The sequence below is a fragment of the Lissotriton vulgaris genome, chromosome 10 (genome assembly GCF_964263255.1).
Source record: "Lissotriton vulgaris chromosome 10, aLisVul1.2, whole genome shotgun sequence".
NCBI classification, from domain to species: Eukaryota; Metazoa; Chordata; class Amphibia; order Caudata; family Salamandridae; genus Lissotriton; species Lissotriton vulgaris.
In genome coordinates this window covers 28491259-28509690 of record NC_141698.1, presented here as the reverse complement: position 1 = coordinate 28509690, position 18432 = coordinate 28491259, and the positions used below count along the sequence as shown (strand labels likewise).

The 18432-nt window shown below is 47.7% G+C and overlaps 1 protein-coding gene across 2 annotated transcripts in view; it reads left to right on the top strand.

Moving 5' to 3' along the window:
- PTPN18 (protein tyrosine phosphatase non-receptor type 18) overlaps positions 1–18432 on the top strand; it is a 237907-nt gene that overhangs the window by 103724 nt on the left and 115751 nt on the right. For both annotated transcript variants that reach the window (XM_086940321.1, XM_086940322.1), the window contains exons 5-6: positions 7109–7147; positions 7401–7469. In XM_086940321.1, the coding sequence (XP_086796447.1) occupies positions 7109–7147; positions 7401–7469 (108 nt within the window). The remainder of the gene's footprint in view (positions 1–7108; positions 7148–7400; positions 7470–18432) is intronic.

Here is an 18432-nt window from a genome sequence, read left to right as displayed (position 1 = left end):
TGGCTGGGTACGTCCTGCACTTGGGGACCGTACTGCCACTTGTCACCACCGCACAGCCGCCACCTCCAGGGTCGGAGCGGACGACGAGGAAAGGACCCTGCCGCCACAGAACACCGCTGCCCCGGATGACCAGTGACCTGCTCGGCTGAAGAGCCGCAACGATCAGCGACCCCGGGAAGGCATCGCGACGTGGGACAGATCCCCTGGAAGCCGCCGGCTCCACAAGAACTTTGAGTAACACCGGCCTACGGGCCTCAAGAGAACTGCATAAGAACTGTGGTAACCCGAATTGAGTAACCTGCAACCATTTTCATAAAGTATATTGACTGTATTCACAAGTCTGCTTAAAATCTATATAAAGATATATATTTTTACAGAATACAGTCTGGTCTCGTTGTGTGGTGGGTTGGTTGTAAAGGTGTACTGTTGCAAGTGTTTAACCCTATGTGCCCCAAAGATTAGCCTACGACTGCTTAAGCCACACTACCTAGAGGGTAAGCAGAGGTTGTCTGGAAGGTAACCCTCAGCCCTGACGAGGAAGAGAGAGTCCCTGCTTGTCGCTAGTGTTGCACTGCGCCAACTAGAGCCTCCCCCTTCCTACATCATGTATTTCAAGCTCCTCGTATATGTGATAATCAAGGAAAAGGAGGAAAAGCAAAATAAATGCCTAGGATCACACAATTTAGTGAAGTGAGGATTCTGAGATTAAACTCATATTTTCTGGTTTCACATTGTGCAATTCATCCACTAAATGTATAAGCTTCGCTTTCCCTATACCCACCATGCCACCTCCCCCTCCAAACAGGAGGAGTGTGGCTCACTGATTAGAGCGGCAGACCCTGATGCAGAGGTCTGGCCCGGGACCAGGGTCCAATTCCCGACGCGGCAGGGTCCTGAGCCCAAAAATGTCCACGGACTCGATAATTCTCGCCTCAGTGCCTACTCTAATCATGGGGCCCCACGCTGCAACTCTGGGCAATAGCTTGCTTAATCTCCACTACAGCGGCCCACCCGCTGCGGGATGCCTGGCTTTCACCTTGGGGATGCCCAGTAGGGGTTATCTCACAGGGAAAAAGCCAGGACGGGTTCCAAAGGCAAGCGCCTTGATGCCTTCGGGTGATACGTGCGCTATATAATACATATATACATTAACACATTTACATTTACAAACCACCAGCCTGCTGGCATCAATGCGGCCCTCTGTCACATCACAAGCCAAACTTTGTGGCCCCTGGGAAAATGTTTTCGAGTACCCATGGTTTAGGATGTCCTGGAGCTGATGCCACCGGGATGACATGCTTATCCCACCTTCGTCCCCGAAAAGCCTCATATTTGCTGCTGAAAGGCTAAGGGAAGCTCAAGGTGGGCAAATACCAGGAAAATAAACTGAGCTCTTAGACCACTGGTTACTTCCAGTTCCTGGCTCTGTCTTCATATCCGCTGAGATAAGGGAGAGCAGTAGCACTAAAGGGCATTCCAGTGATCCACCTAATCCAGTCACCCCACATTTCTGCTGAAGACCACCACAAACCCCCACTCTCCTCCCGCCCTATTTTAGCTCTACTCTGGCTGTAGTGGATAATTATTTATCAAGATGTAGCTACTGTGTCTGTCCTTGCAGAGAGGATCTCAGTAATCAATTGTAAGTGCCTTGGTATTAAGCTGTTTTGCCGCACCTTTTCTTTGCTAGTTTTTTCACAATATCATGACAAACCTGTGTGAATAAATAACCACTGTTCCAAACAACCAGTTGGACAGAGCCAAATATTGGTTCCACTCGACAGAGTCCAAAAAGACATGGAATTCTCCAGTGTAATAAATGGGTTGTGAGGTGAGGGGTCTTTGCTGTGAGGTGACGCTGTGTCTTTGCTGTGAGGTGGCTCGGTGTCTTTGCTGTGAGGTGACGCAGTGTCTTTGCTGTGTGGTGACGCAGTGTCTTTGCTGTGAGGTGACGCGGTGTCTTTGCTGTGAGGTGGCATGTTGTCTTTGCTGTGAGGTGGCGCGGTGTCTGTGCTGTGATGCGGTGCCTTTGCTGTGAGGTGATGCGGTGTCTTTGCTGTTCGGTGACGCGTTGTCTTTGCTGTGCTGTTACGCAGTGCCTTTGCTGTGCTGTGACACAGTGCCTTTGCTGTGCGGTGACACGGTGCCTTTGCTGTGCGGTGACACGGTGTCTTTGCTGTGCGGTGACATGGTGCCTTTGCTGTGCGGTGACGCGTTGCCTTTGCGGTGCGGTGATGCGGTGCCTTTGCCGTGCGGTGACGCGGTGCATTTGCTGTGCGGTGGCGCGGTGCCTTTGCTGTGAGGTGGCGCGGTGTCTTTGCTGTGAGGTGGCGCGGTGTCTTTGCTGTGAGGTGGCGCGGTGTCTTTGCTGTGAGGTGGCGCGGTGTCTTTGCTGTGAGGTGGCGCGGTGTCTTTGCTGTGAGGTGGCGCGGTGTCTTTGCTGTGAGGTGGTGCGGTGTCTTTGCTGTGAGGTGATGCGGTGTCTTTGCTGGTAGGTGACGCAGTGCTTTTGCTGTTTGGTGATGCGGTGTCTTCGCTGTGAGGTGACGCAGCGTCTTTACGATCACTCTGATCGGAAGGATCTCCGGGTGTACTCAGGACAAATGAACTAAAATGGACACCCTTAATTTTAAAATGGAACCAAGGACCGCACATTACGAGAGTGAATTCTTTCATATTTGCCTATATATAATGTGGGGCAATTAAGTAACACATTGCACAATGAATGGACAATTATCAACCAAGGTCCTGATGGGTAATTCAAATTCTAAGACAATGAATGAGTATATATTAGGTATGTGTATAGCATAAGCGGATCTCCAATAGCTATTCATGGGGCTTGTAACTTGTTTTAAATGTGATTCAGAAGTTATCACAGTAAAGACATTTTGGATGAAATGTATTGGTATAAGAAGTAAAAAGCTTTTTGAAAGAGGATTTAAAAAAGAAAAAGTGAAAAGAGTGAAGGTGACTCGGTTCATTAATATGTAGCGAGTTTGACCATGGCTGCCCGCTGATGTGTATATGTATTTCCTTGCAGCATATCAGTTTATCTTGGTACTGATATAGTGGGTGGTAGCCTAGTGCAGAGCCGTTCAGATCTGTGACCCATAATATAATCAAATTGTGTTTATGTTGTATGTAATAATTGTCCTTAGCAGACGTCCTGTCCGGCAGCCAGGTTTTGCAGCAGTATTTAATAGAGTTAGCTTCCAACCATCCACCCCACGCTCCCATGAAGTTACAAAGCAGAGTTTCTGTAGTGCAGGTCTGACCCCTCAGTCCGTGCACTTGACTCTGCCACTCACAGTGTGCTAATGACGTGTTCTTGCTGTCTGATGAGGTTGTCAGCTGTCGCATTATGGACATAAACTGATGTTAATTACACACCCCACAGCTATTGCCCCTAGCCGTAGGTGAGGACACAAAATGAGAGGACAGTTACATTCTCTTGATACCCAGTAGCACTTGAGCAGTGAGGAAAGTGACTTAAGGTCGTTTAATCACACCCTCTACAGGCAGATTTACGCAAAACGTCTCTGTCTGCTTCATTTCCCCGCGTCATAGTTTTATAAAATGCAGGCAAACTGCAGTAATTAAGGACAGCACTCTGATTGGTTGAACTATAGAATACTAGCAAATGGCAGTAGTTAAGGGCTGCATTCTGATTGGCTGAACTATAAAATACGGGCCAATGGCAGCAGTTAAGGGCAACACTCTGATTGGCTGAAGTAATCTCAGTAATCCATGTATTGTGCTAATATAGCATTATAGCCCGGTGTCGAGGGCAATAAGGGTTGTTAAAGGTCCTCTGGACAGAAGCCATTATTCGCCCGGCTCTACTTCATTGTCTTCAGTGGAGCGCTCAACATTCCAGTATTGTAAAGAATATTAAGTGCAAAGCAAAATGGCCCAGGCAGTTTAAAGACAAACTATTCGAGGACGTATTCGCCTCCATCGCGGACTGATACAGAGGGCTTTTTCAGGGCATCCTATAGTGTCACTCATGTTGCTTGGATATGAATTCACCATAAATAAATTAAAATTCGAAGCAGGTGGCATAACAGGAACAAGTTGGTTTAATTAAACGCTGTGGCCGGGAGACCCTGGACGGAGTGCGTCTGCTCAAAATCTCTTGATGTTCAAAGTTTTGGACGGCAATTTATACAGTTCAGGAGGTACAATAAAATGATCTCTACATTCCTAAAGAGCATCTTAGTCCTAAATCAATCGAATGTGGGCATCTGATAACGTCACAGATTGCTCTCAATCTCGGGGAGAGCTAACGTGGGCCAGTGTGCATGTGTCCAGATGTCCGGCATGAGGAGTGCTTGACCACTATGTGTCCTGATTGGTTGAGTGTACCTATGTGGTATCTAACTTTTTGGGTATTTCTGGGGAACGCAAGCCTCCGGCCAAACATGTTTTATTGGGTCCGATTAAATTGGACTTTTTTGTGGTACAGCTATCTGTGGAATCGATCCGGGTTTTCCATGGATGCATGTTTGCCTTTAGTTCAAGGGGGACCCCACCTGTGATCTGCACATGTCATGACATTCATTGACCTCATGCTCACCCATTCCAGCCGTCATGCTACCAACCAGAGGAACCTTCATGTGAGGCTACCATGTGCCTGTCCATGCCCGTGCAGCCCTAGGAGCCTGAGATGGGCGACTGGGCCACGGCCCTAGTGGTCTTTCAAAGGTCCTGAACTCTGAACATGTCATCAGACTCCGGGGGGATCCCCGACGCCAGATCACTAAGGACACACTCTCCAGTGCTGAACTTTTCACCAACAAATCATTTATTTCAGAGGTGTTAGTCTAGTTAGTTCAATGGAAGCAAAACAACTACAACACCCAGAATGCATTAGGCTGTGCCACAAAGTTCAGGGTTGATAAGTTTCAAGAATTAATGCCCTGAAGAGAAGTGGCCAACCTATCTGACTGCCCCAGCCCCACACCATGCACAATCCACGTGTGGAACTAACACTGGCCCTACTGGCCTTTCACAGTCCAGCCTATGAGACAACCTCACAGTTTCCCAAAAGCTGTACCGCCTCCACACCGTCTGCACACTTACCTGCCAGTGAGGTCACTGACAGTGAACCTGGCTTTCAGTTGTCCTCGCCTCCCTACCCCGGGGCGCTCAAGCGCTGGCTCTCTGCCAGACACCAGTATCCCAAGTGGATGATACAGAACAGCATCAGTCCTGTATAGGAAGCAGGCGGGCCCCTCACCCTCCTGCCGTGCGGTTCCCCTGGTCCAACCAGTTCTAATTACTGCCTCCGCACAGGCCAAAACACAAGCAGCAGCATAACTGGAAGGGCAGGAGCGTGTCTGATGGGAGCCTGGTCACGTGTCCTGGTCCGTGACACGTTCACTCAGCATGGAAAATCCACTTGGCGATGGAAATCCTTCCTTCCTTTTCATGTGTGTAATAAGGAGTTTTAACAAGCATTGGCAAAGCCATTAGGTCTCACCTATGCAAGAGCCAATTTCTTCGTCAATGTCTTTTAGCGATGTTGTACAGCAGCATGGCTGAAATTTAGAAAAATTAAAGGGGTAGGACGTGGCAAGCGCTGACCACGAGGGGCAGTGATCTGTTTATTTATCATGGCGTGTTAAAAAAAATCAAAAATATCAGGAATGAATGACAATAACATCTTATCAGCAAACATAAACTAACAAGAAGTTCGATATTAGTGAACAAAATGGTCAATGCCGACTGATTTCCACATGTCCTGAGGTTCTGGTGGGTGACAGAAGAGGATGAATGCACTGTCCAACTTGAAAGGATCTTAACTCTGCTTGTCGGCTTCAGCCATGGCTTTGACATAAGAGTTCGGCCTGGGTTAGTGGATTAAAAGGCTGTGCATGTGCCATTGAGTGCTGGGAGTCTGGGTGAGGTTTGGTGAAGTGCCAGGCACTTTCAGCTGCCCTTATGTTGCACTTGCAAATGTTGATAGCTTGTTGAGACCATGGGGCATTGGGTTTAGGTGTGCGGTGGGGTATGGCAGTCAGCGAGTATTCGAAGCATGGATTTCAGGTAGTCACTGTGGGCATGGATGTTGCCTGTTAGGTGGAGATGTCATGGAAACTGCTACAACATGTCTGAGTCCAACATATAATTATCATGGTTCTCAAGCCTTGACAGCAGCCCGTGAAGGGCCATTTCCAAAATCCAGAATACACTGCGCTGATGTCCAGTATCAGGGCTTCGCAGAATGTAGCTGAGTATGTCTTGGAAAGCCCATACTACTTGGGGGCATGTGGCTTAGGGTTAAGAAATCACAGCCATGGGGCAGGTCTTGCAGGAACCTCCATCGCTTCTGGTACAAGCCTGTATAAAAGCGCGATATGTGTACGTCATTTGTGTACATGCCAACAAGGAACAGAGGCAGGTCTACACCCGTCAGACACTACACCGTTCAGATCGGCCAGAACCTGTGTGTTCAACCCCCATTACGATTGGTCACTGTGGGGGCAACGGACTGCTATCCTTGGACTCCGATCCAGAGGCCCCTGGCTGCTGAAATCTGAGCATAAAATCCTGCAGTACGATCAGACGCCAACTAAATTCTCTTGCAGGGCCGGACAGGCCTTTTATTCCACTGGGCATTTCCCTGGTAGGCCGGTTTTGAAAGACTGGGTGCTCCTGGTGCCTTTCTCACTTTCTCCAGCTCCCTCAGGTTAATTACAACTGGCAAAGAGAGGCTGTAAAACAGAAAGAGAGGAAAGGGGAAAGAAGGTAGAAATGAAGTGATTGAAGATGGAAACATAGAGGAGAGAGAGAATGGATGGATATAGAGTGCGAAGAGACTAAGGGAGTAGGACAGGTTTGGGCATCCTTGGCAGGGCTGCTTTTGGTTCCTCAGTCTGGCTCTGCTCCTTGTAAACTCACTCAATAGGCAAGCAATGTCTATAGGCGAACAGCGCCCACGGAGTACGCGAGTCGTATAGTGCACTGCATACATGTTCTTCCATTTTCACTATGGCGCATTAATGTGGCCATGGACGGTCCTGGGGGAGGGGAGTGTGGGGAAAGAGCTTTGTGTGAGGAAGTCCCCTCTGATACTTCCTGCTGACCCCTCTCCCTTCCATTGCAGGTGGTGGTGATGGCCTGTCGAGAGGTGGAACTGGGGAAGGTAAAACTATTCGCTTTAAAATTGTGTTGATTTTTTTCTTTCGACTTGTTTCTTCTCACTTCTCTCTTTCTATCCCTCACATGCCTATCACAGTATTTGTCTTTCTATTTCTTCCTCTCTTGACTTGCCTTTCACTTTAATTATTTCCCTTTACATTCTTTTTCTTTGGCTAGATACCCCTTTCTTGCGAGTGCTTCCTTCTCTTCACACCATTTGTTCATAAGTCTTTGACATCTGTTATTTCATTCTCCAGAAAAAGTGTGAGCGCTACTGGCCGACTGATCAAGAACCGTCCAGCTTCGGCCCTTTCTCTGTCACCATGGTAAGTCCCTTACAGAAAAGGCCTGCTTTCGTGGCACCCTACTCCTTGAAGTGCTGTTCCCCCTTCTCAGCAAGTGTGAAAGTTTCCCCTCAAGAACTATGGGAGGCAGCCACCTGGTCACTTCTATGGTAGAACCTTGTAGTCTGAAATATCATCTGGTATACATAGTGTGTCCGTACATATAGTGTGACACCTTCCCCACAAGAACTATGGGAGGCAGCCGCCTGGTCACTTTTACTGCAGAACACTGGAATCAGAAATATGGCATACATATTGTGTCCATAGATTTAGTTTACAAATATATTGTCATGTTAGGTGTAGATTTTCTATTATTAACTCCAATTTTGTGATATTTTTATAACTGAATTTAAAGCACAATCCGATTATATTGTGTCTATGATATTCCGGTCCACACTGCCTGGCCATTTCCCTAAGCATATTCCGTGCACTGCTGTGAAAAGACCATATGTCAATAAGGAGGCCATTTTCACTTCCCAACACATTTATAATACCACTTACTTACTTATGCCTACTGCCCCTCCTGGGGTATAGGTCATCAACCCGGACTCTCCAGCCATCTCTGTCCTGGGCTTTTCTTTCAATCTGACTCCAGATGTAACCCACCACTTTGCAGTCAGCCTTGAGGCCTCGGTGCCAGGTGTTTCTTGGCCTTCCTCATTTCTTTCCCTTGAGGGTTCCAGGTCAGGGCTTGCCTGGTGGGGTTTGACATGGGCTTGCAGAGGCTGTGACTTCTCTAGTCCTAGCATCTTCTCATGATTTCTTCATGAGCAGGGAGTTGGTAAGTCTGCTGTCAAGGGTCATTGTTGCTGGTGGTGTTTGGAGGATTTTCCTCAGACAGATGTGGATGAAGGGCTAGACTTTGTTGGTCACTGTTGTCCTCCACGTTTCCATTCCATGCAAAAGGTCCGAGTTTACATTGGTGTTAAAAAGCCTGATCTTGGTTGTCAGCGTTGGGTCATTGGAGCTCCAGATCTTCTTTAGCTGAATGAAGGTGGCCCTTGCTTGCCAATGTGTGCCATGCCATCGGTGTCTGTGCCACCCTGCTTGTCTAAGACACTGCCCAGGTAGGTGAAGACCTCCTTCCTCTTTTTGTGCATTGCCTGCAAGAGTGATTGCCGCTGTGACGGCCGTGTTAGCGTTCAGTATCTTGTTTTTTTCCCTGTGGATGTTGAGGCCAAGTTGTGCTGATGCAGCTGCCGCATTGTCGGCCTTCTCTTGCATCTGCAGATGGGTATGGGAGAGTAGGCCCAGGGGATTTGTAAAGTCCAGGTCTTCGAGCTGCATCCGAGGTGTCCACTGGATCCCATTACTTCTCCCTCCTGTAGATGTCTTCATAATCCAGTCTATGGTGAGAGCAAACAACCCTGGTGGACTCCAGTCCTCACTTGGAAGGCTTTTGTGAGTTGTCCTCCATGGTCTATCTTGCAGGTCATTCCCTTGTAAGAGTCCCTGATGATTCTTACGAGTTTATCTGGCACACTGTATTGTCGGAGGCGTTTTAAAAGAGTCTCTCTGCCAATTAAGAGAAATGCCTTCTCATAGTTGATGAAGTTGACAATAGAGGGGGTAGTTCTGTTCCATCGACTGCTGGATGATGATGCTGAGGGTTGCACTGTGGTCTGTGCAGGATCGATCTTTGTAGAAGCCAGCTTGGGATGACTCTGTTGAACACTTTGCCTGGGGTTGATAGAAGCGTTATCCCTCTGTAGTTTGTGCAGTTACTTAGGTCAACTCCTTTGGGGATCTTGATGAGATATCCCTCCTTTCAGTCTGATGGCACCTTTCCCTCTACCCAGATCCTTCCAAGCATGGCGTAGAGCATGTCTATTGATGTGTCAATGTCTACCCTCAGAGCCTCTGCCGGAATGTTGTCAGGTCCTGCTGCCTTCCCATTTCTTATATTTGTGACGGCTTGCTGTATTTCTTCCTTGGTTGGTCTGCTGCAGTTGATTGGCAAGTCCTTGTCAGCTGGTTAATTGTCTGGCAGAGATTGCGGAATGGGCTGGCTCAACAGTTTTTCAAAGGGCTCCACCCATCTTCGTTGTTGGCCTTCATTATCCATGATTGCCTTCCCAACTTTGTCTTTAACAAGTCTTTCTTGCTTGCTGTATCTGCCCGAGAGTTTCTTTGTTATGTTGTAGAGTTCTTTCCAGTTTCCCTGGCTTGCTGCTTCATGGGCTTCTGTGACAGGACCATCAATGAATCATCCCTTATCTGCTCTTAAGCTTCTCCTTGCTTCCTTGTTAGTTTTGCTGTATTCACCTTGAGATTTCACTTTTTCTGCTCTTATTCAGCTGGTGTTAAGTGCAGCTTTCTTTTCGTTTCTCTCTTGGATTGGAAGTCTTGGTGGAGAGCCATTCTATATGCTGGTATTTCTTGTGCCCTAGTAACTCCTGGCAGGTTGATGTCACTGTTTCTTTGATCTTCTCTCACTGACTTTCTACAGGGTCTCTCTTATCCTCTTGTTCTTGCAGAACTTGAAACTTGTTACTGAGGGTGACTGAGTATTCACTCAGTTCCTGTGCATTTGTGAGGCAGGTGGTGTTAGATCTCTGGCATTGGTTTGCCGGTTCCATCCATGCTTTCTTCAGCTGTAGCCTGGCCATGACAAGGGGATGGTCTAACGCCATGTCTCCTCCTCTCATCCTTCTCACATCCTGCAGGAAACATCTGAACTTCTTGGCTTTCACGTTCCATGTCCCGATGGTAATGGTCTTGGTCGAAAGCAGGTGGATCGGCTCTGTGGCTTCCAGGGATCTCTGGCTTTTACCTCAAGGCATCATTACTCTCCGTGAAAAAGATTTCTCTCCCCCTAAGGCCGGGATGTCTTTTGGTTGACGTTTATGTAGCTGGGATTGTTTTGCACGGTGGGATAGCTATCCCCACTCATAATCCCATGCTTTCGCTGCTGGGCTTGGGACCGGCCATGGCAGAGTTAACGGATTTATAATGCTCTCCATTTATACGCTCTTTTCCTTCTGAAAACTTCATACGTTTCGATTCCTGTCCCATCTTAGATTTCAATGAATATTTAAATTCATCCTAGGTCATTTATACTCAAATATGAACAGTAGGAGGGCACTACCATTTCATCACAAACAATTATGCATTTAGAACAAAGTATCTATATTATAGATGCCTTCCAAATCCTTGGCCAGGGCTATTTGACGCCAAAGGGCGACACCCAAAGTGAATGTACACTCTTTGGAGTCTCACAAAGAGTCCTATCCTGCTACGTTACCCAGAGAGCCGACTACACTACCCTTTCCAGGGTTGTCCCAGTTGCTGACATCTGTGGGCGGCTACATGGTTATGTTTGCAAATATTTTACTAGTAGTACTGTCTGGTCACAGGCATGCATGCAGTGATGGGTACTTTACCCAAGTTGTGTTGTATTACTCCCTTGGTTAACCAGTAACATGCCTCAGTGAAGTGATTAAGAAGTCCAGGAACTGACAACAGTGTGCTGGTTGGAGCCTTATATTTTCTGGTGTAGCCATGTCGGCGGGTGGAGTTGTGGCTTGAGGTGCATGGCCCACCTGGTGGCACTGCAGAGCCATTGCTGGGGAAGGGTTTTCCTAGACTAATTTTAATCTTGGGTAGATAATGCAAAGTAAATAATCTGCAGGAAGATAAGGCATCCACCTGATATATATTGTTACAGAAGGAAAGTTACTGTTTAGGTTTCGCATGCACTGCTCTTGCACTAGGCCTGCAAAATCTCTTATAAAGAAAAAATTATTTAAAGAGGCTTAGATCCCACCCATTACTTAACCATTACCAAACATGTGTTGGCTCCCAAGTCACTCTTGTTTCCTTGCTTCCAATTGGTGTGAGTTTCCTCTTGGATTTTAGTCTTTTTCCCTGCTGTGCAACATCTTAAAAAAACATTAACACAGCCGTGCAGAGCTATGTGGCTTTGATAATGTTTTTAAGGATGTTGCAGAGCAGCGTGGGCTGCTGGGTAACATGGCTTCAAGTAAAAAAAAAGCTCTATGACGTGGTCAAAGCAAGGCGTGCCAACGTGCTGTGTTTTTATTTGCTTTACGCCGCGTTACACAGTAGCCCGCGCTCATGTGCAATACCTTTAAAGAACATTGACAACACCAATCGGTCTTGCATAGGTGAAACATAATGGCTTTGCCATTGCTTGTTCATCTGGTTCCTTTGACAGCCCCAGGCTGGTAACCTTCTCTCACTAACTACCTTACAAGCTCACCATGTCCTACCTTGTTCCGCCTGGTCTGTCAATGTTATATTTTCTTTCATGGCATGCCCGCTACTCTTCTCGCGAGGTTCGGTCTCTGTATCTATTTCTCTGGGTATAGTGGGTCGCCGTTGGTCCATGAACGGGTACTGTTCATGGATATCCTGCTAGACACAAACGTCATCCGATCTAAGCATGAAGCCCCTTGTCCATCTGACCCTTTAGGGTGCTGTCAGGGAGTGGAAATGTAATGCTGCTGATACCCAGTCAGTAGTCATAGCAATGTTCAGAGCAGGGATGGCTGCAAGGGTGTGAGGAGGCAACAATCCTGCTTCTAAACTCCAAAACCAAAGGCCGAACTTACTGTGAGGCGGAGTGTTGTAGACTCTCTGCTGCTCTATTGTCTAAAGACATAGCAGTGGCAAGGCGGGTAGGTTGGACACACACAGTAAAACAAGCATTGGCAAATCTAGTTGGTCTGTCTTTTGTTAGGGGAAGTGTTTGGCACATGTTGCTCCAGCATTCCCAGACAGAAAACCCCAAATGAAGGAGCGACCTGGGCTTCGACAGTATGGAAGGCGAGAGTAGCGCCCGTCCCTTTGCAGAGTTAATCTGGATAGCAGTAGCGGTGGTGGGAGTGCTGCTGGGCGGTGACATGGGGCGGGGGAGGGGCATGGTGGGGGGTAGTAAAATATGGAATATGGACAAATACAGGTAAGTAAACATATACATAAATAAAACTAATTTCGTTGTGTGCACTGCAACAAGAAGTGTGTTGTGACTCTAAAGGTGAAGTTTGCATTTCACACGGTGAACTGAAAAGGCATGCACAGCACTGAGATGGTTTTGAAAAAGGGACAGTATTGTCCTTGCACCATTAAGAAAGCCAATGTGTGGGTACGTCTTTACTTTGTGAACAAAAAACAGTCATAAATCCAAAGTATTATAAGGATAGCAACGCCCCGGGTGTAATTAATGAATAACATTATGTGTTTATGACAGTCGAGGGCATCCAAAGAATGTGCACGTCCTAAACAAAAAGCTACAATACAACAATTAAAATGTTGTCATGTCAGTAAAGTAAATACATATTTACGACCCTGTCACACAACATGGCGCAGCACCCAAAGTTGTTGCCCTGAGGGACAGGGAAAGAGGAGAAAAGCGCCATGTCTACAGAGATATGGCTCTCTCCTCCCCTCTCCCTAGTGCCGGTACCGGTACACACAACCAGGCTGCCGAGCGCCAGGCACCATAGTAAAAGGGTGTCTGCGTGAGTATCGCATAGGTTTTTTACTGGAAGGGTACCCTTCAAGTACAGGATATTAAGCCTAGACAAACTGTAAAACATTTCCTACTTTGCATGTGTGCTGTACAGAGCAGCCCACATGCAAAGTGCGAAAAGAAAGGAGAAATTAAAATATTTCTCCTTTTAGCTCTTGCTTCAAAGTTGCATGACTTTTTGGCAGAAAACCCTGTCTACTATTGTTATTAGATAAGGTTTTGTGTCAAAAAGCATGGTTGGGAGCACTGGAACACCCTAGTACCACCCATGTGACACCCCCTGATGTAGAGTAATGCAAAGCAGCTCTGTGCACTGCTGGGCCCTACTTCCAGTACAAAAGGGGGTGGTGATGGACGGAGCATCTGAATCAATCAAACACTCACCCCCAGTCAACTGATCTGGGTTTAATCCATCACCATTCTTAAGCCCACTCTGCCACCCCAGTTCAGACATGGCCATATGCAAATCAGTCTGACCCTGTGCCTCATGGGAACAGACGTGAGTCCCTTGCTCACTTTGCCACTGGATTCACTCAAGCCTGGCTGAAGACGGCTGGAATGCCAGAAACCGGTCCCAGGATGCTTGTTTCCGGTCCAGGAAAGACATGGCTTGGCAGTTCGGGCTGGACTGTTCCCATGAGGCACAGGGTCAGACTGATTTGCATATGGCCATGTCTGAACTGGGGTGGCAGAGTACTTCCAGGCAGCTCTCTGCGCTGCTGGGCCTTACTTCCAGGCAGCTCTCTGCGCTGCTGGGCCTTACTTCCAGGCAGCTCTCTGCGCTGCTGGGCCTTACTTCCAGGCAGCTCTCTGCGCTGCTGTGCCTTACTTCCAGGCAGCTCTCTGCGCTGCTGGGCCTTACTTCCAAGCAGCTCTCTGCACTGCTGTGCCTTACTTCCAGGCAGCTCTCTGCGCTGCTGGGCCTTACTTCCAGGCAACTCTCTGCGCTGCTGGGCCTTACTTCCAGGCAGCTCTCTGCGCTGCTGGGCCTTACTTCCAGGCAGCTCTCTGCGCTGCTGGGCCTTACTTCCAGGCAGCTCTCTGCGCTGCTGGGCCTTACTTCCAGGCAGCTCTCTGCACTGCTGTGCCTTACTTCCAGGCAGCTCTCTGCGCTGCTGGGTCTTACTTCCCTGATCTTTGGACTGGGTAAGAGTGGTCTGTTTAACTCAGACACTCTGTTCATCACCACCCCCTTTTTGTAAATCGTTTTTGGCCACTATAGGTGTGGCAGGGTATACTCAGACATGAGTCCCTTTCTCACTGCTCCATCAGGATTCAAGCAAGCCGGGCCGAAGAAGGCTGAAATGCCAGAAACCGGTCCCCGGTAGCTTGTCTCCTTTCTGGTGAAGAATTGGCTTGGTAGTTTAGTCTGCCCTGTTCCCATGATGCACTGGGCCAGGGACAGACTGATTTGCATATAGCCAGGTTCTGAGCTGGGATGGGGCAGTGAGATAAATAACGGTGATGGATCAAGCCCTGATCTTTGGACTGGGTAAGAGTGGTCTGTTTAACTCAGACACTCTGTTCATCACCACCCCCTTTTTGTAAATCGTTTTTGGCCACTATAGGTGTGGCAGGGTATACTCAGACATGAGTCCCTTTCTCACTGCTCCATCAGGATTCAAGCAAGCCGGGCCGAAGAAGGCTGAAATGCCAGAAACCGGTCCCCGGTAGCTTGTCTCCTTTCTGGTGAAGAATTGGCTTGGTAGTTTAGTCTGCCCTGTTCCCATGATGCACTGGGCCAGGGACAGACTGATTTGCATATAGCCAGGTTCTGAGCTGGGATGGGGCAGTGAGATAAATAACGGTGATGGATCAAGCCCTGATCTTTGGACTGGGTAAGAGTGGTCTGTTTAACTCAGACACTCTGTTCATCACCACCCCCTTTTTGTAAATGGGTCTTACTTCCAGGCAGCTCTCCAGCACTAAACAAGTTTTGCGCCTGACAGTAAGTACAACAAAAACTGTTTTGCACAGGTTTGAATCACTTTTATGACTCAAACCTAGAGCAAAAGGTTTGTAAATCTGGCCTCATGAGTCTGAACTAGACGGATTTGCATATAGTTGTGTCTGAACTGGGGAGGCGAAGTGAGATAAAGAATGATGATGGATTCAACCCAGACCTAATAGTGATTCGGGGTGAGTCTCTGAAAAGTTTCAGCGCTCTGTCCATCGTCTCCTTTTGTTTGTTCGCCCTAAGTTAACAGGGTATACCCAGACGTGGGTCCCTTGCTCACTTTGCCACTGGATTCAAGATAGCCTGGCTGATGAGGGCTGTTGTCCCGAAACTGGTCCCAGGATGCTTGTTCCCGGTCCAGGGAAGACATGACTTGGCAGTTCGGGCTGGACTGTTCCCATGAGGCACAGGGTCAAGGCTGATTTGCATATAACTAGGTCTGAACTGAGGTGGTGAAGTGAGATAAAGAACGATGATGGATTCAACCCAGATCTGTGACTAGGGGTGAGTGTCTGAAAAGTTTCAGCGCTCCGACCATCATCTCCTTGTGTTTGCTTTGAATTAGAAGCTACAGTTATTTTGCATCTGAAGTCTAACAAAAGGGCCACTTGATGCTTCACAAGCACAACCTAATGAAAAGACACATGGAACAATGGAGCCATCCACACAATGACATGGGTTTGATGGGTAGTCCAGCCCAGCAATGGTAAAAACCAGGAAAACACATGAGAAGTTATAGTATAGCCAAGGGGTCTGACCCAAAGCACTCTCTCTCTCTCTCTCTCTCTCTCTATCCTTCTCTTCTCTCTTCCTCTCTTCTCTCTCACACTCTCCTCTCTTTATTTCTCTCTCTCCCCTTCTCCCTTTCTCTCTCCTCTGTCTCTCACACACTCTCTCCCTCGCTCTCTCACACACACTCTCTCCTTTACTCTCTCTCACTCCCTCTCTCTCCATCTCTCGCTCTGTCTCTCTCTCTGCACTCTCACCCTCCTCTCCCTCTCTTTGATTCCCTCCACTGTCCCTCTCACTGTCTCTCCTTCTCTCTCTCTTTCTCCTCTCCCTCTCTCCTCTCTTTCACCTTCTCTCTCGTCTCTCTCTCCCTCCTTCTATCTCTCTCTCCCACCCTCTTGTACTTTCTTTTGTAAAGCTGTGTGTAGCCAGACTTAAAAGAACAAATATATACCCAGCACCACTGCTGCTGCTTGTGACCTTGGCACCGTTCAGCCAGGCACGAGAGTGCAGAGGGCTCAGGCTAGAGCGTGACGTGTGTCTGTGTGTGTGTGTGAGGGGAGGGGAGGGGGGGGGGGGCAAAGTCCAGAACAAGTTCTTGTTTTCTAATAATCACACAATGGGTGCAAATATGAGGGACTGGCGAGCCACTGAGAGTAAAAGTCCAGAGGCCACAACGCAGTTCCCATTTTAAGACCAGCATGTGTGCCAGAGGGTTTCAGCCACAAAGCGGGCACGGTGGGGGTTGGGGGGGTGCGATGAATGAACTCTGTGTGCTCAAAGGTATTCTGGAGTCAAACATTAACCTGAAGCCATAGAAGGCGCTACAGCCTGGAGTCCTGAGCTGGAGGAAAAAGGTGAATGAGAAGAGGATGTGGTCTGAGGGCTAGACTGCTGACCTTGGAGCGGGGAAACTAAGATTCGAGCCTCGGGGTCGAATCCACATAATGTGATTCTGGGCAAATCATGTAATCTCCCCGTGTCTACCAAAGAAAATTAATGTGTCCTTGTGTAACGTAACTGGTGCTCATGTAAAGTGATCCAATACCGTCGGGTCGAGTTCGCGCTTTATAAATCTGCACCAAAAAAAGCAGCTTGGCGGCCATCTTGGGAGTCTCTCGAGCACCTCCCTCCAAACCTTGTCCTGAATTCCTCCAATGATCTCACCAGGTCCAGGAATCTGCCTCTTTTGTGGCATATGATGGGGAGTATAGGCTTTCTCTCAGGAGGGTATAAAACATACCCCTCAACCTGTTACACCTCCAAGGAGGGTGTCCTCAGGTGTCTGTGGCAGGGGATAACCCTGGAGGTAATGCAGGTGAACTGTTCCTTGAAGGTAAGGAAGGGTGGCAGGAGGGGTGACCCGACAAAGTCTACGGAAGCACCGGGCTCAGTGGGAGATTGAAAATGATTCCAAAGGGGGTCACACTTTTCCAATGTCAAAGTCCGTTTTATCAAACCATAGCAATTTATGTACAATGTTGAGTAGCAACAACCTTCCAAATACAAACACTCCTAATATGCATGTTCTACTTCCATTTGAAAAATGTTTCTGAAACTCAAAATCCACACCATGACAAAGGAGAGAATAAAAATGGGTTTTAATAAAACCTTGTGTGTTAAAAGTGCTAGAGCTAATAAGGGAGAGCTGAAAGGAGGTGGAAAGAACAGTGGCACACCCAGTTCTGCCAACCCTCTTTGAACTTATTAAACACCCAAAAAGTGATGTGATGAAAGTTTGTCATTTGTCTCATCACTGAAATCACCCTCAAGACCGATTTTGGTCTTATTAGGGCTCGTCTTTTGGGTGTAGTGAGGTTCCCGTGAGCAAGGGACCCACGTCTGGGCATACCCATGGCTACTTAGGGCGGTACATGAAACACACAAAAGGTGATGGGTCAGAATTGGTGGAAGTTTACGTTCATGAGGGCCTCGTGCTCACTGTGCCCCGGGAACCAAGCTGCACCTGACTGAGGAGGCGAGAACTGGTCCTGGATTACTCGTGTTCTGCTTCGGAGAGAGCTTGGTTTGGTTGTTCGGGCCGGAGTTTTCTTATTGGAGCAGGACCACGGCTGATTTGCCTATGGCTGAGCCTGGGGTGGCAGAGTGGGTTGGAATGCTACCCCAAGTGATTGCCATTGGCTAGACTACTTGCAAATAATCCTCTCATCACTTTTATGTAAAACCCTCTTCAATTTGACTAAGAATGGATGCAGCAGTGTTGCACGCAAAATTACCATCAAGTATATTATTACTGCACCATTATGAGTTTTCCTCATCAGAATAAGGCACTGTGTGTAGAATCCGTGTTTTTCACACAGATTTTCCCCTATTTCGTCTCTTACTGAGAATTTGTCCCAGTTCACTTGTCTCTAGGTTTCTTCCTATGAAATGTGTGTAGGGAAAATTCCTTATGGTGCAGGTTCTCCTGCTCAACACATAAACACGTTTCGGCTGCTTACTCCTGTTTGTATCCGGAATCAGGATTTTTGGCAGCCTCATAATGAAGGCTTTTGCGTTCTCATTTCAGTCAAGTTAGAAAACTATGCTTGCATATGTTTGATTTGCATACCTTTAAAAAATGTGCGAAGATTTGCACTTTTTTGCTCATTTGCAAAACACTATTAAAATAGACATGGAGGTCTTTTGCAAGTTGTATATTTCCACTATTTCTTCTTCAGAGGGTGGTCCGTGGGGCTAACAAACGACTGGACTGCACATGGCTGCAATGTACAGAAGCACATTTTACCTCTTTAAGGAATCTC